Source organism: Oreochromis aureus, linkage group 1, assembly GCF_013358895.1.
Source record: "Oreochromis aureus strain Israel breed Guangdong linkage group 1, ZZ_aureus, whole genome shotgun sequence".
NCBI lineage: Eukaryota > Metazoa > Chordata > Actinopteri > Cichliformes > Cichlidae > Oreochromis > Oreochromis aureus.
Genome location: NC_052942.1, coordinates 4,162,013 through 4,179,940, shown reverse-complemented (window position 1 = coordinate 4,179,940; position 17,928 = coordinate 4,162,013). Strand labels below are relative to the sequence as shown.

The 17,928-nt window shown below is 39.6% G+C and overlaps 1 protein-coding gene across 4 annotated transcripts in view; it reads left to right on the top strand.

Moving 5' to 3' along the window:
- LOC116323724 (cell migration inducing hyaluronidase 1) overlaps window positions 1-17,928 on the top strand; it is a 195,401-nt gene that overhangs the window by 147,812 nt on the left and 29,661 nt on the right. For 3 of the 4 annotated variants that reach the window (XM_039622636.1, XM_039622579.1, XM_039622679.1), the window contains exons 15-17: window positions 837-906; window positions 1,392-1,520; window positions 8,844-8,929. The exons of the other annotated variant lie outside the window; for it this stretch is intronic. In XM_039622636.1, coding sequence (XP_039478570.1) covers window positions 837-906; window positions 1,392-1,520; window positions 8,844-8,929 — 285 coding nt within the window. The remainder of the gene's footprint in view (window positions 1-836; window positions 907-1,391; window positions 1,521-8,843; window positions 8,930-17,928) is intronic. 4 annotated transcript variants of the gene reach the window in all.

Genomic DNA, 17,928 nt, shown 5'->3' with positions numbered 1-17,928 from the left:
TTCTCAACAAAATCCAACGTGTTCTGGATGTGGTGTTCAGAGCTGGCTACCAGCGGGTTGAGGATCGAAGCCAGAAACTTAGAAATGTTATAGGTGACCGAGTTGATCATACAGACAATCGGTTTTAAAGGTGCGCCCTGTTTACGTATCTTTGGTAAACCATACAGACTTGGTGTAGATTCCCCTGTGGTATGAGGTCCGGTCGATAGCCTTGTCTTGTTCTAACTGCTTCAGGCAGTCTATCATCCTCTTCCTGTAGCCACTTCCTGGGTCTCGTTTCAGGAGCTCATAAGTATTTTCGTCACTGAGCAGTGACAAAATTTTCTCATGATAGTCTTTCTGGTTTAGCAAAACTGTGCACCTGCCCTTGTCTGCCGGAAGGATGATAATGTTGTTGTCATCACTAAGTGAAGTGAGTGCCTTCCTCTCCTCCATGGTGATGTTGGATGCTGGGGGCTTTGCATTGCTGAGACAGGCAGAAACTTTTGTCCGTAGTTGCTCTGCTTCCACTTCTGCAATATTGTTGTTTCGAATTGCTGTTTCTGTGGCTGTGATCAGTTCCACTAGCGGGATTTGTCTAGGCGTGACAGCAAAATTCAACCCTTTAGCAAGGATGTTTTTCTCTGTTTGGGTGAGCTGTCTGTCAGACAAATTCTTCACCCACTTGTCCACATCCTCTGTGTCGCACCCTTCTCTCTTCTGGCTGCTGAGGACACTCTCCGTTTTTTGAAAATTTAGAAGCTATTTTCTCTCCTTCTTCTCCTCTGCATTACTGATTTAAACTATTTATGTGAAATCCAACATTTTTTTTCTTTTACAACACTCTTCCTCTATAGTGCAACTTCCACTTTCTGGATTGCCAACCCTAATAACAACCTCATCAACTGTGCTGCTGCAGGCTCAGAGGTGAGTTGTCACTTTCTCATCTCTCAACCCTTCCCCACCCCTCCTATATCCCCATTTCTCCAGGTGGAGCTCTTTCTCATTACCACATTGCCAGGTCAGATTAATGGCTGTATACTTCTATTACCTTCTGAAAGAAGCAGACAACAGAGGCACTGCCACACTTTCACTATGATAGAGTGCCAATTATGATCATACTTTGAGGATTTTACCAGGATCCATTGGGAGGAAGTATCATTTATCCTCACCAGTATAAGAACTTTTCTCATTTACATACTTGTAAAGAACAATAGCAAAACAGAGGCTGACATGCAAAGTGCAAAACGGATTCTGTGGTTATGTTTATGTATAGGAGTGTGCACATGTTTATGTATGAACAGAAATACAGATAGTTTTGTTTTACAGATAAAGTAGTTACTGTAAACTAAAACATTTTATCCTAACAGCTCTGTTTGTAACTATATGTCTATTTGTGTGTAAACCCTCAGGAAACAGGCTTCTGGTTCATTTTCCACCATGTGCCCACAGGCCCCTCAGAGGGGTTATACTCCCCTGGATATACAGAGCACACACCTATGGGCCAGTTCACCAACAACAGAGCCCATTCTAACTTCAGGGTGAGTCTGAAGATGAACTGCTGTGGGGAGATAAAGAATGCTGTGATAAGGAATTATCAGGGTGACTGATAAGTTATAGAAAGTAAACTGATCTCCATTTAAGTCACAAGTGTAGACTATTACAATTTGACTAAACAACAAATAAAAAGTTGGAATGTGTCTCTATTTGTTCAACACATTAAGTAATAAGTTAGTTACTGTTGGAAAGAGCAAGAATGAAGTGAGCTAACAATTTCTCCAACAGGAGTTCAGTCTTCTGCTTGGAGATAAGGTTGAAGTTACTGTGTACTGGCAAAGTCTTTTCTTTCTATGACAGACATGATTTTGTAAACTGTGCCTCTATCACAACAACTTCCACAAATCTGGAAGGCTATAAAAGGATTATTAAAGACTTGAGTGTTCATCAGTCTACAATAAGGTGATAAGCAATATTGAAAAAGGGGAAGTAGAAACCAACTGTCATTTCAAGTGATCTGATTGCTTGGATAATTATTTTGTTTACTCCTACTATTATGTACTTAATTTGCTCACTTCACAATCCAGATACACAGTATTGCCAAAAGTATGCCCTCACCCATCCAGATAATTGAAATGAGATGTTCCTCATTTGACTCATTTGGTGTTTGACTCTCAAAGCGGAGCCAATGGCTCTCATTGGCTCCTTTAGTCTGCGTGCCAAATATCTTTGGGCAAGATTCTAACGCCATGTTACTCTCCAATGCATCAATCGGAGCACAAATGTGTCTAAATGTTAGATAGGAAGCATAGAAAAAAGTGCTTGTATGAATGGGAAGTGCTTTGAGTGCTCCAGTAGAGTAGAAAACCACTGTATAAGAACCAATCCATTTATGAAAATTGTTTTCTTACTTAAGACTCCACCATGGTAAAAAACAAACTCCCACTTAATGATGGCAGTCACCTCTGAATCAAACCTGTGACACATGCACAGACTTATTTTATTAGGTGTTTCAAAGTAAGAGTGGAGAGGAGCTTTGGGCTTAGGACTTATACCTACCCTAGCTTTAACAGAGTGTTTTGTGGGCCTGCTTGATATAAAGTTTTATATGATGAATAATAAAGAACATCAGACTAAAGAAAGAAAATTGCTGATCCTATAAAAATGTCAGCTTCACCTTTTTCTGTTTTTCCTACTCCTCCATCCTCCTGCCTGTGACCCAGAAAGCAATCTCAGTAAACCATGCTGAATGATTCAGTTCTTTGAGGACAGAGGAAGGTTCCTGGGAAATTATAACTGACAGAGATTTCCCTCCTTCCTTTGCACAAGAGTTTTTAATTGTCATATAGTGTATATTTAACTTACTTTGGAATATTGTCTTTCACTTGTCATTTATATTCCTGTGTGTAGACCATTTTAAAGAACACAGTCCCTAAGGATATCATATATAGTGCTGAATTCACAGTTTACCAAACATGAGGACTTAATGTCTATCCATGAAGCCAGGTAACACACACCAATTAGTTAAACTGCAGGAATGTCTTAAAGACATAAAGACCTGGATGGCCGCTAACTTTCTGCTTCTTAATTCAGATCAAACTGAGGTTATTGTACTCGGCCCTGAAAATCTTAGAAATATGGTATCTAAGCAGATTCTTACTCTGGATGGCATTACCTTGGCCTCCAGTAACGCTGTGAGGAACCTTGGAGTCATTTTTGACCAGGACATGTCCTTCAACGCACATATTAAACAAATATGTAAGACTGCTTTCTTCCATTTGTGCAACATCTCTAAAATTAGAAATATCCTGTCTCAGAGTGATGCTGAAAAACTAGTTCATGCATTTATTACTTCCAGACTGGACTACTGTAATTCTTTATTATCAGGATGTCCTAAAAAAACTCGCTGAAAAGTCTTCAGCTGATCCAAAATGCTGCAGCAAGGGTACTAGCCATCGATCAATCCATTTTTAGACAGCAGGCCTTTGTAGCAATCAGTCTCTGATTGTAATCAATCAACCATGTATTCGCCCAGTATTGATTATAACTGGTAACTTTGTCATTTCAGTAACCGTCAGCCGTCAGTTCTTCCAGGCCTGCTTAGGGACTAGAAAGAGAGAGCAGATTTCTCCTGTTTTGGCTTCCTTCATTGGCTTCCTGTTAAATCCAGAATTGAATTCAAAATCCTGCTCCTCACATACAAGGTCTTAAATAATCAGGCCCCATCTTATCTTAATGACCTTGTAGTACCATATCACCCTATTAGAGCACTTCGCTCTCACACTGCAGGCCTACTTGTTGTTCCTAGAGTATTTAAAAGTAGAATGGGAGGCAGAGCCTTCAGTTTTCAGGCCCCTCTTCTGTGGAACCAACTTCCAGTTTGGATTCGGAGACAGACACTATCTCTACTTTCAAGATTAGGCTTCAAACTTTCCTTTTTTAGGTTCGAGCACAAAGTGACTGCTAAAGCATATAGTTAGGGCTGGACCAGGTGACCCTGAATCCTCCCTTAGTTATGCTGCAATAGACGTAGGCTGCCGGGATTCCCATGATGCATTGAGTTTTCCTTTCCAGTCACCTTTCTCACTCACTACTTAATGTGTTAATAGACCTCTGCATCGAATCATATCTGTTATTAATCTCTGTCTCTCTTCCACAGCATGTCTTTATCCTGTTTTCCTTCTTTCACCCCAACCGGTTGCAGCAGATGGCCCGCCCTCCTGAGCCTGGTTCTGCGGAGGTTTCTTCCTGTTAAAGGGAGTTTTTCTTCCCACTGTCGCCAAAGTGCTTGCTCATAGGGGTCATATGATTGTTGGGTTTTTCTCTTTATGTATTATTGTGTGATCTCCTGTACAATATAAAGCGCCTTGAGCGCCTTGAGGCGACTTCTGTTGTGATTTGGCGCTATATAAATAAAATTGAATTGAATTGAATTGAATTGAATGTTAAAACTGCAATTCCCTGCAATTCGTTAGTTAACACGGGTGTCGTCATGAGTGCCGATGACCTGTCCTGCCTTAAATGGTGGAATTGGATTGGATCCATTTTTCCACAAAGCCAGCAAAGATAATGATGATTATGCAGTGGTCCCCACTTCAATTCAGTTTTATTTATACAGCACCAAATCACAACATCAGTCACCTCAAGGCACTTTATATTGTACGGTAGACCCTACAATAATATATACAGAGAAAAATCCAACAATCATATGACCCCCTATGAGCAAGCACTCTGGCGACAGTGGGAAGGAAAAACTCCCTTTTAACAGGAAGAAACCTCCGGCAGAACCAGGCTCAGGTAGGGGCGGGGCCATCTGCCGCGACTGGTAACTTAGGCTACGTTCACACTGCAGGCGAAAGCGCATCAAATCCGACTTTTTTGACCCTATGCGACCCGTATCCGATCATGGTATGACAGTGTGAACAGCACAAATCCGATATTTTCAAATCCGATCTGGGTCACTTTCGTATGTGGTACTGAATCCGATACATATCTGATGTTTTAGAAAGCGACTGCTGTTTGAATGGTCATGTCGCATTAAATCCATCTTTTACGTCACTGACACAAGACAGACGCCAATTATCAGCGCCGGAGAAGCACCCGATAACTTTATAACTTCAAGCAAAATTGGGAAACGTAAAGTCCAAAACAAGTCTTTATATTAAGGGCCATCAGTCAAACAATGCTGTTTGGTCTGGGTCTAAACAGAGCGCGTTGTGTGTGACGTCTTCTTTTGCGCATGCAGGCCGCTTTGAGCGTTCACACTAGAGCGCGTTTGCTGTCACACTTTATTTGTAGTGTGAACAAGCAGACAAAAAAACCGGATTTGATCAAAAAATCGGAATTGAGCATTAAGACCTGCAGTGTGAACGTAGCCTTAGTCACAGTGATAGTGTGAACATACTTTTGTGCAAGAACTGAGAAATGGTCAAACTGTCAGATGGCAAAGAAAAAAAGAGAGATAGTTGGAAAAAGTCAAGATGGATGGATGGATAACAGAAATGGAGGAAAGCAAACCAAATCAGTGGAATGAGACTGATGGTGAGATAGGACCGAGTTTGGAGTTACCTGTGGCTCCTAACACAGCACAGCTGGAGCAGAGAGAGATTTATGAGGCACCACTGAAAAGGGAAGCGCAGTTGTTATTGCCTTACTTTCTCAAGCCCTACAGTGATTTCTTTCCTATTCCATCTCACTCACATGTTCCCTTTTGCACTTTTAATTTGGATCATCCTAATAGGAGCATAACTCATGTCAGGTTGGTGTGAGAGAAGAGGTTGTTTCAAGTCTGCTGGTGGAGTGTTCAACAGCAACACAATGGCAGTTTCATTGTTTAGAAGCAGCAAACTAGCATTCCAAGGCTTTTATTGTTGTGATGCTACAGAAGGCTGGATTAGAAATTGGGAAGCATCTAGGGTTATTCTTTGCTAGATTTAGGAAGGTTCCAATAAGTTTTTCTAATCTGATGATTGGATTTAAAGCTTCGTTAAGTGAGATATGGGAACATTTTATGCAGTGTATTTATCTTTTATTTAAATGTTTCCCAGTTCTCTGTACCTGTATTTTTTCATAATTCTACTTGCCTCCTAAATCTATTGTGATTGATTTCAAAATCTGTAGCTCTTTTCAGGCTTTAGGGGCATGGCTGTGTTGATGACTGGTCTTTTATTAGCAGAGACAGATGTGTGCCAACCAAAAGCAAGTCCCAACAGTTTTAACAGTGTAATGTTACTTCAGCAAAGCAAACAGGAGCCAGTCAGCTGAGGCTTCACCTTGAAATTTGATAAACTAGTGTTATAAAACAGAAGGAATTATAAATAACACCTTGCTTCACTTTTTTCAGTCCAATAGAAACCTTTGTCACTGTTTGAGATAATATGACACTGTATTGCCTCACACCACCAGTCTTACTTTATACCTTCACCCCTATTTTCTTCCTGTATGTTATGTCTAAAACAATTTATAAAGTAAAATTTATTTCATTTATTTATTTATTTTTATCTCTGCACCCCTCATATATATACCCAGTTTGCTGCTGCTCACAAAATTTAAACAATGTCAAGGTAAGCAGAGTTTATGAAGAGTAGACTAGCAGGTGATGCTGTTATAAGAGTGGCTTGATTAACAGGAAGAGATGTTTTATTATATTTTAGACACATCCAAAAATATGGATGTAGTCAGTGGCATGTTGAGGAGCTAAGACTTATCATCCTGATGCTAGCAAACCAAATGTTCCAAAAGGGAACAAGTACACAAATATGGGCAAAACCAAGCACACAGCTACAGGCTAGTAGGCACACTCCTAAGCTAAGACTGATCACAACCCAGAGTTGTGATCAGTCTGGGTTGTGATCAGTCAGCCGTCAGCTAGGGACAAACGAAGAAAAGAAAAGATGCAGTTGAAATGAAAGACTAAAGTGTTTTTTGTAGCATGCTATAAAATATTTTAACTCTACTATAAAGTCGAGCGTTTTAATGAAAACCTAAATGTTCCAGAACCGGCAGTTCCTTAAGGTTCGAAAGGGAATCCCCATAGACTCCCTTTTGGATCCAGCCTCAAGGAACTGCAGGTTTTTGGAACATTTGGGTTTTCATTGAGATTGCCACATGACATCTACAATTATTAAATGCCATGGAAAGTAATGTAGGTCAAGTTAATGGTCAGCTTTTTGAAAAACCTATGATACATCTTGGGGCCAAAAGAGTTAACAGAGTTTTCGCTAAAAGGGATTATACGAGCTAGCAGCTGTTGCTGGTTTACTGCGAATTACGACCTGATGCTGGGCTGCTCAACATGTGTCTGGAAAAGGGTGCAAAAGAGAAGTCTTCTGCTACTGAGCCTGATTTATTGCTTGAAGAAGCCAATAAAAATGTTTCATAACATTCATTCATTTCTCCTGCAACTAAGGGAGGGAAACAGGACGAAGGTAGTGATTTCAGCTCAACTCAAAATTCAGTTGTTGAATAAAAATTGTACCTTCAGTTGGAAACTTGTTGACAGTATATATATTTTTATTTATTATACATTTGACATTTTTTCCAAATAATGACAAGAGTTAGATGCAAAATTAACCACAAACCATTTGTTAAATCAGCGCTAGACAATTAATTTACCCAGGGGGCTGTTGTGGAGAAATTTGTTGGCCACACCAATAAGCCGAACTCAATTCTTCTCAATATTAATTTGATCTCTTTATAAACTGCTACTGGCAAGAGTTGATATTACAATTATGCAAAATGTGAAATAGGTGTAGTACCAGAATTTTATCACTGTTTAATCAATATTTCAAAAAATGTTTTTGCAATATTTTAAAGAGGTAGAACTTTTATACTAAGTGCTGTTGCTTTTTTACTTGTAGTTTAATTATATCTGCAGTTTGATGCATTCTCAATCATCCAGGAAAGTAAAACTCCAAAAGTTGATTCTGTTCATCTGGACGTAGCGTTCTCCCACAAAACGCTACGTCCAGATGAACAGAATCAACTTTTGGAGTTATATCTGCAGTTCTAAGTTCTTTTTTCTTTTTCACTGAGAGAAATCTGGTCTGTATTGGGCTTGAACAGGCAGATTAAAGTCACGTTCATCTGAGGTGGAAATGCATGAGACAGTGGACATCGTCACTGAGACAGGATCTGCACCCGGATTTGTTAAACTTCATCCCTGAGAATGCTTGTTCGCTTATGAAGGTAGCTCCAAAGAGAGCCAACATCTTTCGAGCATGTCTACTCATGTGTGGAAACTTCTCCCCTTTTAGAGAAAATAAAAATCCAACTGTAATATTGACTTAAAGTGCTGCCAGTACCTCTTTTGTATAAAGATGAGTAACCGTGCTGCTCTGGTCCATGATTAAGTAGACAAACATGAAAATTGTCCTCTTTGTTTTTAAACTGAAGCTCCAGATTTCCCATAATGTCCACAGTCCATCTTGGTTTACCTGGAGAGGAGCATTTTCAAATGCTCCATTTTTTTCGGGCGTGTTAGAGCACCACCTAATACTCTTTAATAAACTCTAAATCAGTGAATGGCTTATTGGTTTTTGTAATGTTGTGGGAAATCACAAAGCTGGTCTTGACTGCTCCATCCTGGATGTGGTAAAAAAAAACAAAAGCCCTTGTTGCTGCTGCAGCTTTGCTAGCAAAAGTTCAAGTCTATTCCTGCTCTGCATCAGTCAGGTTCTTGGATATCTTTGTGTGTTTAGTCTCATAATGGTGATAATCTCTGAATAATCCTTGAACACAGTGGTCTGCTCTCCAAGCACACGCCTTTACCTCTCACATAAATAAATAAAGTCCATGTCTTGTTAAAAATTCTACATTTTTCTTACAGGGAAAACAAACTCACAATTTCTATTGTCTTTTTATTTTAGGCTGGAATGATCCTTGATAATGGAGTTAAGACGACCCAGGCAAACAACAAGGACAAGAGACCCTTCCTGTCTCTGATAGGAGCCAGGTCAGACCCTGTAACAAACACCCTGTATGAGAAGCTGAAATCACATCCCACCCAGTGTGATTCAGTGTGATGAGTTTAGTCTGTAATGATGACATTTCCTGTCAATGTTTTCGTGAGCACTGGGTGTGCTCTTTTTCATATTGTCAGTGCACAAGCCAATGGCGAGAAGGGATGGACGTTTTTCTTAAATGAGCAGAAAAACCTTTTACTGGAGAAAGAAAGTGTAGATCTGTCAGTGCAATGAAGGTTTTTGTGTTATTAATCATTAATAAGATAAAGATGCTGTCAAGTAATAAAAGATACTAGTCACACACATGTATGGCTATCTGGTAAAAATAAATAAATAAAATAAAAATTATTAATTTACTCGAAGACTGGTTTGATCCCAGTGTGCTCCAGTCTGCATGCCTTGGGCAAGATACTAACCCCATGTTGCTCTCCGATGAATGCATGTGATTATTGGACAGGAAGCACTTAGAAACAGCATAGAAAAAAAGTGCTTGTGTAAATGGGAGAATGTACAAGTTGTGTAAAGTGCTTTGAGTGCTCAGATAGAGCAGAAATGTGCTACATAAGAACCAGTCCGTTTACTATTTACCATTCCATTTGCTGAACTGCTCTTTTACTCTTGTGGATTAAAATGGCGCTTATGTGCCAAATGATAGTTTAAATTACCCAGCATTCTTGGAGTCCATAGGTAGGGTTTCTCGAGGGTGCTCCACCTGGAGACTCAGTCGTCCTACTGGGACACTCATGTGGGATGACTCATCCATCACTGGGGGTGAGGTCTCTACACTGTCACATAGAGATCTGGGACGGTGCCTCTGGATTGTGTTAGGGTTCAATGTTGAGAGAAGAATCCATAAAAACCACAGATCCAGGCGTGTGCAATTTAGACGGCATTTTAATGAACACATGTGTGAGTTCAACAACCCAATCAGTGTTGAACTGTCTTTCTCATATTCAGACAACTGTTTTATGGGGTTAAGAATTGTACAGCCCCCTTTTCTGTTACTAGGCAGATTTACGTCACACCAAAACCACAATGACTTTTAACATAGAACATCATCTTCGTGTCGACGGCTGATGCTTCCTGTCTCCATTCTCGCTGTCGCTATCTCCCGGAACATCAGTTGCACTTCCTCTAAGTACTTCGGCACACTTCTGCATTTCTGCCCTACCAAAATAGACCTGTTATGGTGTGTGTGTGAGTGCGTACACGTGCGAGGGCGCGTGCATGTTGTGTACTGCGTACGTGTCATGACCTCTCACTATTTGTCTGTCTGTGCGTGCAGAGTTTGCATCTGCTTTTCTGATCCTTAGTTGACCTTAAACTGAACTTTCCCCTATCAGTGATTCCTCTAACTAAGTGTGTGTTAATCAACGATACATGCATAACACCCTGCTCTTTGGCTTGCAGTCACTCTGCTTTCGGTTTCACTTCTGCAAAACATGCTCTGCAGACGCTGCTTTCGTTTCCTGTCTCATTTTAGCACAGGAGTATTTTCCTGTCTCTGCCCTCTACACAGAGATCATAAAAGCATTAATAACATTTAAATTATAGATTCAACAGAACCATTTAAAATGGTTCTTCTTTGGACCTGTAATAAAGACTAATATAATACCAATATATTTGAACATCTGAATGCATCTGAATGCAACATCACATGAAATGGTAATGATGATTATAAAATAGCAGCAACTAATAGCAGGACAATATTTCTATTCCTGACACTCCCTCTCTTGACCTCTTGACCACAAGAGGTCACCATACTGTGTGTTGGGTCACTCCTTGGCCCATTCAGCTGCTCCCCTGTCCATCCCAGACATCATGGACATTTAGGATCACTGTTCTTAGCTCTGACCCTCTCTTGGCATCCTGTGACTTAACAAATCAGACAACCTCATGTCATCTAGGTGGTCTTAGTTATAAAATGCCCGCTCCCACTTGAGAACACTTCATGCTTAAGTGGTCTCTGCTCCTCTTCTGGGTCCCACTCTAGTGGAAATCTGGCCACCTGCAAAGGAAACAAAACACTTTCTCCCTACTATGCTCTAAGTTACTCTGTTCCTCGATTGTTCTCAAAACATGAACCTAATTTCGTATTTGGTTTTGACTTTTATTCCTATATAATCTTAAACATCACTCATCTCAATCTACAGCTTTCTAACAGTCTTACAGCACTGCTGTCATACGTTCCTGTTTTTCCTTATCTGATCATCAACATCCTGTGCACAAAACTGTCCCTGCTGCTGCAAGTGCCTCTCATCTAAAGTCACCTCTCACCAGCAAAATCATCATAAAATCATTATAAGGGCTTATTCTACTAAAAGGATCAAAGAAAAAAACGACCACTTTAATCACTAAGTGTAAGCACATAGTTAATTGCTCCTAGATAAACTTCATCATAGCTAAAAACTGAACTCTAACAGTATTTTGAACTCCCATTTTCTGGGTAATAACCTGTTTGAATCTATCATTTTATTTCATTTTGCTGCTTTTAATGTAATGCCTCCTCTAACTTAAACTTTATCAGACTTAACCAACATATATAAGCTTTCTCCCTTTGCTTCTGTTTTCTGTATTTCTGTATTCTGTAACTGCTTTTTATATAAGAGGACTAAGTTAGAGCTGCATCTGTTATCTCAATATTTTATATGTCACTCAGTTTAGTTACAAGCAAAACTCCTATTCAGTTCCTCTTTCTGTCATTTGTTATTGGGCCAACTCAAATTCAGTTAAAAGCTAAAGGAATTTCAGGCCCTAGGCCTCAAATCAATACTGTCCTGTGTGTTGATGAACTCTGTATGTCTGTAAGCGTGTGCAATCCTTCAAAACTCAGGTCATTCTCACAGTAGATTGGCTAATCATAACGTTAACCAAAAGTTTATGACCCTCAAGAGACGACTCTCTGAGCCACAACTCCGTTAAAGGCACCAAAATGCAATGTGTATGAAAAATCATTTCTACATATATAATCTCCAATATTATTCATTTGAGTCAGCGAGACTTTTAACATCCTCATAAAAAGCTCTCCACTACCCTAAAAATAACAACATTCTAACATTATGTCACTGTTACCACTTATCCTAAAAATCAAAAGAAAAATCCCACATTTTCTACTCATAAAATGTTCACTATTTTCCCCAAAGCATATCCTTTATTCCCACAATTTCCCCTTTAATTTGGTGTACAACTTCTTTTTAACCCCAGCAATTTATCTTCTAAACAGAATTCAGTTCATTTTACTCCTTTCTTTAGAATTAACAATCTCTGCCTCAGTTTTACCATATCTAAATTATCAAACAACCCCAATCGTTATAAAATCCTAGTAAAACCCTTTCAAATTAAACACATTAAATCTTAAACCCCTCTCTTTTTGACACATCTCATGTGGCAAAAACTCAACATGCTCCACCCAAGCTTAACAAATTAAAAGGAAAAAGGTTAGTCATTTCATTGCCCAGAACCGCTCAGCAATTCTCCTCTCCGTGTGTTTTGCTTCAGCCCTGAAAACCTGTGTTTAAGGAACAAAATCAATTTAATCATCATGTCAAATCTCCTCCAACTCGTTGCTCCATTGAACTCTGGATCCTTGGAATTTCCTGAAAACAAAACCTGTAGTTTACATTTCATACTCAACTCTCCCTTTATGATCCCGTCTATGTCATAACAAAAATAAACTTGAACAGAACAGTTATTAATCCTGAGTTACCTCAGTTAATGGTAACTTGAATCTCATCAAACAATGTTTCCCTTTAGCATTTAGCATTCTCCCAACAATATAATGTAATCCCATAATCTAACCCCGTAAAAGAAATTTTCTCAAAGCAAACATCAGCATCCCAAAATCAGCCTCCCCAGATTTAAGTCTCCCACTTGTCCTGCCTATGGCAAAAGCAAAACAAAGCATCCCCTTTCTTTTCCTCACATGATAAATCTGTCCACATTTATTCATTCCCACCTTAGTCCAGTCACTCACATTCACTCACATGCATTCACACATGATATTTTTGCTGATCTGCAGCCTCCTGTGCACGTCATCAGATGCTCCACATCAGCAAAATGAGCTCTATCATTCGTTTTATTTCGTTTTCCTGTTTAGGAAAATAGTTCTCTATACTTTTGACTGGATTGAATCGATACAATCCATTTTTAGACAGAGACTTGCCGCCAATCAGTCTCTGATTGTAATCAATTATAATTCTGTAATGCCCACCTGATTTTCGTACTTGGTAATTTTGTCAACGCCGTCCGTTCACTGTCTTCCAGGCCTGCTTAGAACAAAAATGAAAAAAGAGAGCTGATTATTAGCTCATCAAAGTACCAAACAAAATCACCTGACAGGTTTTTTCTGAGTGCACTACTACAAAAATTTTTGGGGCCCCTCTCAGAGATATTCATGTCTTAATCAACCACCCTCTCTGGAAATAAAACAACAGCCTCAAAAATCTGAAACAATCTTAAATTTCACCCGTTCAACACACGAAAAACCTCGCCAAAAGCTACACCGTTTCAGTACACAACCATAACCCCCATTAAGCACTTTACCAAACTCACATTCAACCTTAACATATAAGCACGTTCTCACAATATGTCAACACTAATTTAAAACCTCCTAACCAAATTTGCACCTCTGAACAATCTACCCCTCCTTTAAGGCCTCAATCACACACACACAGCAAGCTCCTCTGTCCACATTCACACAAGCTCTCAAACTTTTTCCATACTCAGCCATATCTCAACAATTTAACTTGGCAAAATAAATACATGTTTAAACTTTATCACATTATTGAATTATTTTCATTTTCTTTCTATACTAATCACTTGTTTTAATCACTCAGTGCAAAAGCACTGCTGAGTCACTCTTATAAACACTCTTCTTTTGTTTTTTCCATCTATTTTAAATCTTTCCATCAATTGTATTAACCATTCACACCATTCGCTCACTCATACAAGCAGCAAGCAGATCTTCATTGCATATGCTTGTGTTCTTAGCCAGGTTTTTAATATCTATTCATTAATCTTCATGAGCTTGTCTCTGTAAGATTAATGCATTCTCTGTCTATATGTGTGTGTGTACGTGTTATTTTGCATCTATGGCTTCACAGTCTCCCAAACTCCTTCCCAATTCTCCAGTTAAGCAGTCAGTTTTCTTTTTTCCCCCAGTTACTAACCCACATTTTGATTTCCCACCTTAAATAAAGCACTCCTAGTCTTCAGCCAGGAGCTAGGGCCTGTTTTCCAGGTTCATGGACACATGATTCTGTGAACAATTCAACCAGAAACTTGCCTTAACTTATCTACAATTTCCTTCCGACTGGTGCATCTGGAGAACTGGTCCAGGTCTGCTTTACCCTGAAAATAACAAAACTAAGACATTTCCATTATTATCACAAGTGCTTAAATAACCCATTTCTCTGTCTCTGGTCAGAAACACCAATTATGCCATGCATGTAAGCGTGTTCTTCCCTGCATTTTATGTTAATTGGGTGTAAACTGCTTCTTCATTAAATTAATTCATTGAGTTCTTCGTTGCCTTGCGATGTATTCATGTTAATGTACACTACGTGTAAGCTGTTTCTTCATTGCATCCGATATATTCATATTTAATTTATGCATTTCACCACTGAGCTTTAGATTCAAACTATCTCACTTCTGATTCATTTCAAAAATAATCTCACATGTAACAATTTGTATGTGTGTTTTCTATTCATTAAGGTAATGACAATTATTTTCGTTCATTATTCTTACCTTTTCTAATGTTTACCTCTTTGTTATGCTGTAGTGGACATCCCTAAACAATTCATGAGTTCAGGTTTCAATTTTCAATCCAATTATATCCTATATTCTCGCAGTCAAACTCGTCCAGCTTCATCTCTCACTGGTCCTCTCTGCACAATGTCCTGTTCGGGCTTCAAAGCTCCAGCAAACACAGTCTCAACTCAGCTGTTGTCTTCTTCTCTGTTTCTTTACAGTCTTTCTTTCAGATTAAGTCCCAGCATGGCAAAATATCACTCCATGTCCAGTGCTCTTCCACAATTCTTTATCCCACTGTTCAACTGCCCAGCCTGTATTTTCACAGTACATGTTACATTACTCTTACATGCTGCTGCTGGTCGTCAGTCGTCATCAGTGTTAATGGATCAGTGGCACTGCCGTTTGCCTGCTGTATTCAAGTCCACAATGTTCTATCGGTCTTCATCAGGCGATTGACTGTCCTTTGAACTTCTTCTCTGCTTCAGGGACAAAGTGAGAGATCCAGCCGCCCAATTTCGAGCCAAAAACTGGCTTATTCTCCCAATTCTTTTAATCTACTTTTCTGCTGCTGAACTCAAGGTTGCAAAGTTGAAAGACGCCCACCTGTATTGACACACTAAACCATATAATTAGTATTATATTCATTTTTCTTAAAGGCTTCATTTGCTTCATGTGCCTAGAGTTAAATCTCTCTCTCTGTTCTTTCTGTACACACTCAGTTCCCATATATGGGCATGCACAGTTCCTGTTCACTATTTCCTGTTGCTGCAGCCCCGATACACAGAGCAATATTTCCTGTTCCTCAAACTAATCTAACTCCTTTGTTTTTTGTTTTCTTGAATTAAAACACTTTCAAACTTTAGCACATCCTACTTTTTCATCACCCAAGAAATATATTTCACACTCCTTTATTCCATACACACCTTTAAAAGTTCTCACCTCTTTCAGACGCCATAAATCGTCTCACACGCACTGCCTTTCTCTCACTCAGAGAACTCACGCAGAGTCACTCAAATCAAATACTGACAGCACTCACACAGTTAAAATCACTCGAAATACGCTTTCATACGAGTATTTTGGACATGCCTTCCATGATCAGAAAGAGCAAGTCAAAAGAAAAAGAAAAAGAAAACTGAAACCTCTCATCATCCTCACGGCTTCTCCCCACACACATAACTGAAAAAATAAAACACACCAACATTTATGGCTCACGAAATATACATCTATCAAAATTCAGTCATTTACTATGCATCCACACTAATATATTCACACTGTATTTACACTCTCATAATAAGCAAAACCAACCTCTTATATACAGGCATTTAGCAAAAGCTCAGTCCTCTCGAAAACTGAAACCACCCTCTCTGCGCGTCACTGCTGCTCATTTGCATTTACACACACAATCAGTGCACATCCGGCTGTGCATCACTGACACAGAGACTGATCCTACTCATAGATCTCATATTTTATATTACAGACGTCTTAAATTACAACTGCACAGATTTTTTTAGGCCTTTTCAACTCCTATGTAATTTCGATAATAGAACATAACGGCTCCAACCGATCAGTCCCAGACTTTTTGTGCTCAATTCACCAGGGCGGTCCCAGACTGTCCTGTCCAGATCTCTAAACCTAACTTAATTTGCCAGCATACCCAATAAGCGCAAAAATAGGAGACTCTAACTCCTAGCAATTTCAGAGGTTCCCAAGTTCTCTCCGCTGTCGACGGTACTATCCCTACTCTTCAGGGTAGGCCAAGGGTCAGCGTCCTGCCCAGGTGCAAGCGTTACCAAGGAGAAAATGCGCTTCTTAACAGACGCCGCTGTCGTCCTAGAAAAATTTATAATAATTTGAAACAACAATCTACACCGGATCAGGATTAAGATTGAGGCAGATCTCCGTTGTGGACATAAAGGGACTTGAACCCACGAACTGACCATCACACGTAGATCAAATGACCAACGGGCTTCACCCCACACAATGACCAAATTCCCTATCCTTCTAAGTTCACTTCGCAGTCCAACTGCTTTAATTCTCTTTTCATTCCTTTATTCTCATTACTCAGTACTGTCACTTATAAACTTCCATTTCATTATCATTACTTCAACCGGTAAACTTCATGAAAACTTCACCAAAATTAAAAAACAGACATTTACCAGTAATTTTCAGTGAGTAGACTTTAATTTGACATGCCCAATGTGACACCTTTTGGAAATATATTTCAACAGGCAGTGTCTTACCTTTAAATGCCCCGGGAATGCCTGCTCACTTTCACCACTGATTACCGTCTGCCCGTCCAATTACCACGGACCCCGGATCTCACCAAAACCCCAACATTCCCTCTCTCTCACCGGAACGAGCCCCCAAATGTTAGGGTTCAATGTTGAGAGAAGAATCCATAAAAACCACAGATCCAGGCGTGTGCAATTTAGACGGCATTTTAATGAACACATGTGTGAGTTCAACAACCCAATCAGTGTTGAACTGTCTTTCTCATATTCAGACAACTGTTTTATGGGGTTAAGAATTGTACAGCCCCTTTTTCTGTTACTAGGCAGATTTACGTCACACCAAAACCACAATGACTTTTAACATAGAACATCATCTTCGTGTCGACGGCTGATGCTTCCTGTCTCCATTCTCGCTGTCGCTATCTCCCGGAACATCAGTTGCACTTCCTCTAAGTACTTGCACACACTTCTGCATTTCTGCCCTACCAAAATAGACCTGTTATGGTGTGTGTGTGAGTGCGTACGTCGTGCGAGGGCGCGTGCATGTTGTGTACTGCGTGCGTGTCATGACCTCTCACTATTTGTCTGTCTGTGCGTGCAGAGTTTGCATCTGCTTTTCTGATCCTTAGTTGACCTTAAACTGAACTTTCCCTATCAGTGATTCCTCTAACTAAGTGTGTGTTAATCAACGATACATGCATAACACCCTGCTCTTTGGCTTGCAGTCACTCTGCTTTCGGTTTCACTTCTGCAAAACATGCTCTGCAGACGCGTTTCGTTTCCTGTCTCATTTTAGCACAGAGAGTATTTTCCTGTCTCTGCCCTCTACACAGAGATCATAAAAGCATTAATAACATTTAAATTATAGATTCAACAGAACCATTTAAAATGGTTCTTCTTTGGACCTGTAATAAAGACTAATATAATACCAATATATTTGAACATCTGAATGCATCTGAATGCAACATCACATGAAATGGTAATGATGATTATAAAATAGCAGCAAA